Source organism: Myxine glutinosa, chromosome 6 (genome assembly GCF_964187855.1).
Source record: "Myxine glutinosa chromosome 6, kmMyxGlut1.1, whole genome shotgun sequence".
NCBI lineage: Eukaryota > Metazoa > Chordata > Myxini > Myxiniformes > Myxinidae > Myxine > Myxine glutinosa.
The window spans coordinates 90,279,058-90,288,812 of NC_136266.1; the positions used below are offsets into that span (position 1 = coordinate 90,279,058).

The 9,755-nt window shown below is 38.9% G+C and overlaps 1 protein-coding gene across 3 annotated transcripts in view; it reads left to right on the forward strand.

Moving 5' to 3' along the window:
- Positions 1–5,708, forward strand: part of FTCD (formimidoyltransferase cyclodeaminase) — a 73,677-nt gene extending 67,969 nt beyond the window's left edge. For all 3 annotated transcript variants that reach the window (XR_010984996.2, XM_078780112.1, XM_068120647.2), the window contains 2 exons: positions 3,008–3,103; positions 5,367–5,708. Coding sequence is in view for 2 of the 3 variants with exons in the window: in XM_078780112.1 (XP_078636238.1) it covers positions 3,008–3,103; positions 5,367–5,450 (180 nt within the window). In the remaining variant the exon portion in view is untranslated. The remainder of the gene's footprint in view (positions 1–3,007; positions 3,104–5,366) is intronic.
- Positions 5,709–9,755: the final 4,047 nt, after the last annotated feature.

Below are 9,755 nucleotides of genomic sequence, written 5' to 3' on the forward strand. Positions count from 1 at the left end.
GATGGAGAAGAACGGATGATTTTAAATCAATAGGTCTTCAGTTCTAGTCCCGTTCCTCTAACATCCTCTCATCTGAGAAGCGTATTGATTTAAAATCATCCGTTCTTCTCCATCTGATCGTATATTTCAGTTCAACTTCAACTTCAGGTTAGAGCATCTTACTAGTAAAGCGGAGGTTCCCAGGTTCGATCCTGTATGATCAGTGATTTTTTCACTGATTGTCATTGATGTTGTGTGGTTGACATGTTTAAAATTAATTTATTCTTAATTTATTCTTATGATATTAACCCACACGTTTAAGCTTCGTTTCTATATGATTGTATTTGATATCATATTTTTGATGCATTTGACATTTCATTATTTACGACTTATCTATGAAATGAAACTTCCATTTGTTTTACTTAGTTCTAACAGTTAAGTTTACATTTCTTTCCCATAACTCTATTTCCAAAGAGTGTCCATGAATGGTTTGTAAAAAGACAAGTCAAATAACAGTATTAACACCCAGATAAGATGTGGTTTATCAGTATTGGGTTGATATGAGCAATGTCATTCAATTAACGAAAAGTACCTTGTAAATTGTAATGTATGAAATAAAACGTACTTTCAGTGAAAATGTTATTGCCGCTAATGCCTACAATAAAATATATTTCAGATAAAATATGATTTCTCATGTAGTATTATTTCAAGTTGACAAAATGTGTTTTAAAGGTAATATATAGTGGCAACTCTTTAACATGAAGTTGTTTGGATCTTATGATTTAGTTCATGTTTAAAGGAATTATCAGGTTATATTATAATGTAGAAAATAAGTTTGGAATGAAAAAAAAAAACACTTCCGTGTTATCATGAATTTCGTGTTAACAGAGTTTGTGTTACGGAGTTGCCACTGTATTATACAGTGTTTTATACATATGATTTATCTATCAAACACAATGGCACATTACATTTTTCTATAGATACATGTACCACAAGAGTCAGTCTGATTGAATGTGAATTGTATGAGAAGAAAATACAACATTTATCTACCAGTGAATTCATTGTTTCAAATTCAGTGAGATAACGACAAGTGAAGAAATGGAAGTTTTATGATTCTCATGTAATCAGACTGTGCTCATGTAGGCTTTAACAACTTCCATGTCCCCCCCCCCCCCCCAAGAATCTATTGGTGCATCCCTTGTTATACATTTGTACACGCTTTGCTAGTAAAAATATTAATGACCATGACCACCGCGCAAAAAAAACAACAACAAAACAAAAATACAAAATAAAAATAAACTCAACATGTGTTTATTGTTTATAATTATAGAGTTTAAAATTTTGCAAACATCTGTCTTTTTTAGTAACAAATATCAAATCATGGTTTTTTTAACAACTTCTCCGACAAGGTAAACATACTTTTTATTACCATCATTTACAGGACAGTAAGAAGTACCTACCGTACAATTTAGTAAAAATGTGTAGTCTACATGTACAAAATTATTTCTTAATTCTTTGTGGATCCTAAAAACAGTAATGAGGTGTGACATGAGCCTGATGACATAAACCACAATATCCCCACATATCATGATACTATTACTAAAGTAAAAGAGCATGCTTGCAATAGTACGATTTGTATTATAAATTGTAGTCTTGAAATAGATAAACAAAATCATAAAATGTACATTTCATCATGCATGACTTGCTGAGTCTGCTGTACATTTGTCAATTGAATTTGAAGATACTACTCTTCTAAGGCGAACTCCAAATCTTCCGGAACTTGTTACTAACTTGCTTGAATCAAGCATGATGATTTATTTGATCATGATATATGGCAATGTAATGTGAATTCTATCATCACGATCAGATTCTATCATCATGATCATGTCTATGTTTGCAGAACAATTGAAACTTTTGGCTAAACTTAAAGCTTACTAAAAAAATTACTACATAATCATATTAACTTACCATGAGATGTAGATGTTTCGGTCTTTTTCTCCTTCAGCCTGTTCACTTTACTGATGTCACAAAAGCGACGTGAACAATCATAATGGTAGCCAATGTTGGGATTTTCTGGTTTGGCTTCAATGCAGGATTGTGTATCGGATTGTGGATTCATTTTCAACTTATCGCTATGACTATCTAGATACAAAAATATCATGTTTATTGGTGTATTTTAGTGAAAAGGAGGTCTAGAAAAAATATCACAATCAATTTTTTTCATTTTACTCCTCAAACTATCCAGAAATAAAAGAAAATGCAGTAACGTATAGTTGATGAATATATATTTACTTGCATTTTCATCAAGTGCGCGTTAAAAATTAATGAGCACCCCTGGTGTCTGGGGACATGGTGTTTCTTGTTCAGGAGCACATCCCCAACCCATCTATAGCAATTTTAAGTAATCCCCTGCGTTGTTGCACGAAAAAGTGGATTTTAATGGTATGCCCCATGGCCTATCTCTGTGCTCTGTCCCCCAAATATTCCTTCAGGTCGCACAAGATCTGCCTGCAACCCTCTTATGGTTAAACTGCCGAAATCTCGGCTCTCTGCTCACCTTCACTCTTTCATTCCCCTTTTCTCCCGCCTCTGGAACAAACTCCCCCACTCCCTTCAATCCCAGTCCTCCCTTCATTTCTTTAAAACAGCTGTTCACCACCATCTCTTATCTTCCCCCATCCAAAACCTTGATCTTTTCTACCCCCGCTAATTCACCCCAGAGTCCTTGCAGTGTTCATGTTTTATACCTCTCCCACCTCCCCCTAAGTCCTCCCGATGTCCCTGCTCTCAAATGTTGTGTTTGTGTCCTTCCCCCTCTCTCCCCATCTTGTGTTCCACTCCCCTTGTTTTTTGTGTTTTGTGTGTCGGTTTGACTTTTTGTGTGATTAATGTTAGCTCTTTCACGAGCCTCGATCTTGTATACAAAAAAAAAAAAAATCTAGTTGCAATGCTAGCCTCACACACAGTACAGGACTTCATTTTTGGAGTTATGATGAATGCATGATTTATCTTCTGTTTTTACCCATAGGTCGGTGCGAAAGCTCTTGAACTTGGAGTAGAAGGAGCATCTTATAATGTGCTCATTAATCTTGAAGGCCTTACTGATGAAAAGTTCAAGTCAGAGGTTTGTAAACATGTTTTCTTTATTATTTTGAAGCTCGTTGAAGAGCTTCCCCACACTCACACACACACACACACACACACACACACACACACACACACACACACACACACACACACACACACACACAAGGTGGATACTTTGTTACATGGGAGGGCTCCGCTCCACCTTCTGAAACCTGCATACGGAGATAACAACCAACAAAACACACACCAGACTCATTTACACATATACACACATACACACACTCACCACATGCAAAATCTATCATTCTTTTTTATTACATTGTCCTCATAAGTTGGTGCTGTTGGCTCATCTAGCAAGTAGGAAAAATGAAATATCCTCTTGCTTTTTCTCAGACACTTGTGTCCATTGCCTGTGGCATGTTTATTTTATTTTTTTCCATGGGACAGTTCTCAGCAGTGAGTGTGGACACATGACTGTCATATGATACATGTTGGAGGTGAATCTCACCATGAACTGTGGTGACTGCACTTATCAGAAACCAGTATGGTTAAGATCCAGCATTTTATGGCTATTTTTCTGGCCAATTCTTGAACGCAACTCCATTATTTTTGAAAACATTCACGGTGTCTCTCTACCAATATTCAATACTGTTATTAATACGAAAGCAATGTGGATGCAATTTAATCCCGGAAAGGTAATCTCTCTGGCTTTTTTTTTGAACGTAATAAACAGTTTTTATCTAAGTTTGTTTTCAATGGCACACAACTCTTCAATGGCTATTCACTTCGCCATCGCAGGCAGGTCGGTGGTCGCTCTGTGTTCTACCGCCTCCTTTCTGGTCCTGCACCCTCTGCTCTTTCTGTGTTTTGTCCCGCCGCATGTTTGCTTGTGGAATCAACTTCGTCATCCTCTTCAATGTCACTCTTCCCTCCAGGTCTTAAAGACATCTGTTCACCACCATCTCAGATCGTACCCAATCCAAAGCCATGATCTTTTTTTACCCTCATTAACCGCACCTAAATCGTAATTTTCCAGTTTTCCCTGTCTGGAGTTTCCTTCTGTATCCATCTTGTCCACCCCATGCATGCATGTTTTGCGTCCTATTTTGTCTGCTTCATCCTGATCCGTTCACTGTAGTAGTTCATCCAAGAACCTCGACTATGTATACAAAAAAGTGTGATTACAGCCTCACAGCCCACAAACTTTTGGCCTTGAGCAAGGTGATTTTCTCTGTCGGCCCTCACCTGTCTTCTCCTTGCAGCATTTTCCTATAATGTTGGTAGCCCATATAGTGTGTACTCTTATACTGAGTCTTTGACTGTTCGTTAAGGGCTGAATGGCCACAGAGGGCTGAAAGGAGAGCCCAAATAGCCGGCAGGATAATTGTCTCTGCAGGAAGTTAAATTAAAAAATCAAATAACAAAATTCCTTTACAAGTACAGAATACCAAACTCTACATTTTCATGATATTGCAAAAGTATTTGTATAGTACAGAATTTTGATTGTACTTATGATAATACTAGTAAAAAGCCCGTCAAATATGACAGGTTGGAACAGTTTATTTCACGGTGCAGCCTCTTGAGCGTGCCAAAGTCTGAAGCCTCGGCCTAATGTCATGTGTGCTTATATCTTCTTTATTTATTAGACCTCATACGGATGTAAATGAACAGTAGTTTTACTCTGCTTTTGTTGCACATCACGTGCAGCAAATTTCAACTCCCTGTCGCCTTGCTTTTAATGTTATTTAAAAAAACGCTTCTGTACACTGCCCTTGAGGATTGGTTTGCAAGCCACCGTCTACAATTCCAATAGAAGAGACATAATTACTCTTTTATGGAAAATGTTTTTCGAGTTTGTTTTATCCTGAAAAATAGAACGTAGTGAACAAACATTCGTGTTAAAAGATTGGCCTTTAAAAATCTACCCTTTTGAAGGGGGACAGACGTCAGTACAAACACACAAATTGACATTGTGTTTTATATGGTAGATAATTGTACTGTGTCGAGCATTTACATTAAAACACTGCATTGCACTTTGGTTAACAAGTACCATAACATACTGCACATGCTCTTTGGAGGTAATCATAATCAGCACTTTTATATAATACTGTACTTATAAAAGTTGTCGGTACGTTTCCAAATTATATCAACTTCATTAAAAAAAAATAGCAAAATACAACAACAATGTGAATGTGAAGTCCTGTTAATCTGTTATACACTTACCGTTCACTCCATTCCTCACCAACGTCTCATCCCCACACCTACCCTGATTATATTGACCGGGATATCTTCGGCCCCAGGTGCAAGAGGACATGCAGAAACTTGTAAAGCGTGCCCGAGCCTGCGCAGCCGACGTGCTGAGAATCCTACAAAAGGGCCAGTGACTCAAACAATCCACAATGGCAGAGAAAGAAACATTATAATCATCTTGACATTGTTATCTATCCAGTGTATACCGGGTGTTTGGGAAGTGGAGGGGTGAAGTGGGAACATCAACTTCCATCGATTTTATGCCAATGGTTTTAAATGCTTCAATGTTATTAATATCAATGACAATTGCTCAACTCACTTTTTGATTTTTTGTTTTTCTGCACTTGATCCTGATGTTTGCCTTATAGGATAAAAACTCTTGCATTACTCAATGTGTTGTCATGTGTTTTGATTCGTAAATTAACTTTCTCAAGTCACTTCATGCTGCATACTCATCATTGGATTTGAAATTTGGAAGCTGTATGGAGAATACAATTGATTTACGAAACATAACACGATAGGTGATCATTCATTCTGTGGCCTGGCAATCAGCATTACCCTCTGCCAAAGAGGGCCGTTCACACAGAGCGTTGCCATCTAATACCAAAGCTTGGAGTTTATATAATAAAATAAGGCTTTAAGCAAAATCATTATAGTTGTTATGCTGCACTCGCGAAGCTAAAAAGCAGGGTTTGGCATTTGGGTGCGTACATGTGTCGTACGCGTGGTGTACGTATGTGCGTGCGAGTCTGCAATTTCAAAATTCATTTTCTCAGCAACCGTTGGTCCGATTGACACGAAATTTTACTATAGGAGCGTCTCCACCTGTGGAATTTTTTTCTTCGTAATTATGACATCATAGGTCACGTGGTACGGGCGCCATCTTGGAAAAATCGAAAAATGTTGCACTCCAAAACCGCTCCATGGAAAAAATTTAAACATGGCTTATTGTAAAGAACTCCGCATGGGGAATAAGTGTTGTTAACCCTTTGAGTACGGGATTTTGTTTTGATAAAAATACCCCCGGTACGGGATTAATTTGGTATTTTGGTACAGGAATACAACCATGAAGATCTATTTATAGGTATAGTCGATGACGTGTAGTAACGTCATCCGTACACAAAACTTTTTCGCGGGTTGCGGCACTGGACATCATCCGTACTCAAAGGGTTAATGTTGACATCATTGGTGCCTTAATTATTATGTCATAATTTTACAGGGACAACGCATAGTCTGATCAGTTTGAAATTTCTTGAGTGTGATCTAAACAATTATATTAGAGGATATAAATTGATGTCATCGCTCACGTAGTCTGGCAGCCATATTGGAGCAAAGAAAAAAATCCCTTCAAAAACAGAAGAGTTGGCTCGCACCAAGTCGACTGCGCAGGGTAAGTATTCTATGAATACCATCTAGTTATTTTATTTTTTGTATACATAGTCGAGGCTCGTGGAAGAGCTAGTACACTTTATGGATCAGGACATAACATTATGCAAAAGGAACAGTATGGAGGGGAGGACAGCAACAGCAGAGTAGAAGGCCAAGATAGAGGGAGAATTTGACAAACAATGGGTGTGTGAAGGAATGGGGGATAGGAGAGGATACATGGGGGTGGACAAGCTGGTTACAGAAGGGAACTAACTCTCAGGAGGGAAAACTGTAAATTTGGAAGGAGGAGGGATCGAGGTGGTGGGAAGGCCGGAGGGGATGGGGGAGGGTTAATGTGTGAACGTCTATAACCCAGTTAACACAACACCGTTGGGCCAACATCAGAGCAACGTCAGCACTTTCGTTGGACAAGGGTTAATGTGTGAACGTCTATAAATTACGTATCAATGGAACGTACATCTACTCATTATGTTATACTCGTGGAGTCTATCCATCACTTCGCTGACCGGCCAATTGGTCGTCCTGTTTGCCAAAATAAGTTTACCCATGAGAAGGGTGGTTTAACCTCAGCTTTGCCCAGGTAAAAAAAGGAAATTGTAATACCCTTTGCCACTACCACTAGGTGGTGCTACACTGTACACATTTACATAAAGAAATTATTGCATTATGATTTGCAATAAAGTTACATTATGATTGGATGGAAAATGCTGCCAGCGTTCCAAAAAGTCTGTTTTCTGTCTGTATGTGCATGTGTTTCCTGCCAAGTGTTTCACGTATCAGGAATAAACAGCCTCGACCTCCATTTCTCTAGGTCGCAATTTTATGTGCGTATGTACTTGTACCCATGAACCATGGTACAAGACTCAATGTCGAATTGGTTTGAGCGTCCACTCTAAGTCTTGGAGGTTGGTGGTTGAAATCCTGCTTAAGTCATTACAATTAGACTTTTAAAATGATATTTGCTACTTCCTTCCTTGATGTTAAACATTTCATTTCATTTATTATTTTGCAGGTACATCATAACATACATTGTTATGATGTACCTGTACCATCATAACATACATTATTGCACAATCCACCCCTGCTGGAGTGCTATAAAGTAAACAGAGCCTTCCTGTTGCAAGCTTTGCTTTTAGATTATTTAATTTAAAATGTAATTTTTAGCTCACCTGGAACGAAGTTCAGGGGAGCTTATGTAATGGCGCGTTGTCCGTCCGTCAGTCCGTCCGTCAGTCCGTCCGTCTGTCAGTCCGTCCATCTATCAGTCCATAATCACTTGAAACTTATTCTCCGAAACCGCTGATGGGATTGCGACCAAATTTGGCACAAATGATATTTGTTGTGTTGTGACTAAAGTGGGTCGAAGGGGGTCTATCCGGGATCAAAGTGGATCCAGGTTTGGCCTCCCAAACTATGATTTAAAATTTAAAATTGGTTTAAAATACCTTGTCAGTGTCGTATACTGTTTATTCTACCAGGTGAGTGCCAGGGGTATTGCCCCTATGTTTATGTATACTTCTGCAAATTTTATGATAATGCATAGATTTTGCTGATGTTTCAATATCAAGTGAATATATATGATACATGCATTAATGACAAATAAAATGGAGATCTACGGTATTTTTAAAATAGGTATTTTTCAGACCAAAATAGACCAATAAGACCAAAATAGGTATTTTTTTGTTTGTTTAAAGTCTGATGATCATTTTAGTATTGTCGTGTCCACCCTGTAGTGAACACCGCAAGGCAACAGATGACCAAACGAGCTTTAACTCCGAGGCGTTTACCAAACTATGGCAGTAGTGACATACGTGGGGGGGGGGGGGGGGGGGTAGTGGAGGGTGCCAAGGCTTACCTGAACGGGCTGACGCGACGAGGGTTTTCCGAACCACAGACAAATAAACGTATTTTCGCTCTTTCACGAGCCTCGATCTTGTATACAAAAAAAACAAACAAAAAAAAACATGGGAATTGAAAGCCAACAAATAAAGGTTTAATGAAAATAATGCAGTACAATAAAAAAGTAACACTAAATTCCTAAATTGAGGTGCCCCCATACGGACTCGTATACAAAACGAGGGGATGATAAAATAACGAAAGTAGAAATGTAGTGTGGTGCGCTTGCCTGGTACTCCACCTGGCGTTCTTGACCGTCTGGGGCTGACCAGGTCCCATGTCCCTGCATGAGAAAACACGCCTTGGCATGAAGTCGCATTCACCGCCAGCCGCATACACAAAGCGAGCAGGCCTGAGCTCCTTCCTTGTCCTTCCTGCTCGGCTGCACCGAGCCCCGATGCTCCTTTCAGGCACACACACGGCACCAAGCGCAGCCGTCACGAAGCCAGCACCAAGGAGAGCGAGAGAAGAAGAGAAGGATGCATTAAAAAAAGTTTGAAATTCCCGCCGAACAAAAAACGACTCCTGCGAACAATTGACGACGCTTCCGAACCCCCGCGCATGTTTGGCGAACTTTTGGAGCCTAAAATACGAATGTTGGACTTTGCCATTTTTTCGACATTTGCAGCCTTCGTGAACCGTTTGCGTGTCCCGTGAAAACCCACTTTTACCACGACAGACGAAGCACGTTACCGACACAGATCTATCTGGCTCTACATATCACTACCCCCACCGACATAACAATATTATAACATATTAGATCAGGTCATTGAAAGGATCAGATTATGCATGACAATATAACATGTTTGATCAGGTCATTTAAAGGATCAGATTATGCATGACAATATAACATGTTAGATCAGGTCATTGAAAGGATCAGATTATGCATGACATTATAACATGTTAGTTCAGGTGAATGAAAGAATCAGAAGTTGCCACACCATTTTTAATTCCTGATTGTAACATTTACTTCAGTTGGGATGTCAGGGTGGGGGAGGAGGAAATATCGCAATCCACAAAACCCCTTGAGGGGTGGGGATATTGTTTCATAATATCATTAATATTATGCTATTATTATAAGTGTTGTTATTACGTTTATAATGAGAAGCAGCTTTGGTAAAACCAAAACACCACGAAAACTCCTTGGAAGAACT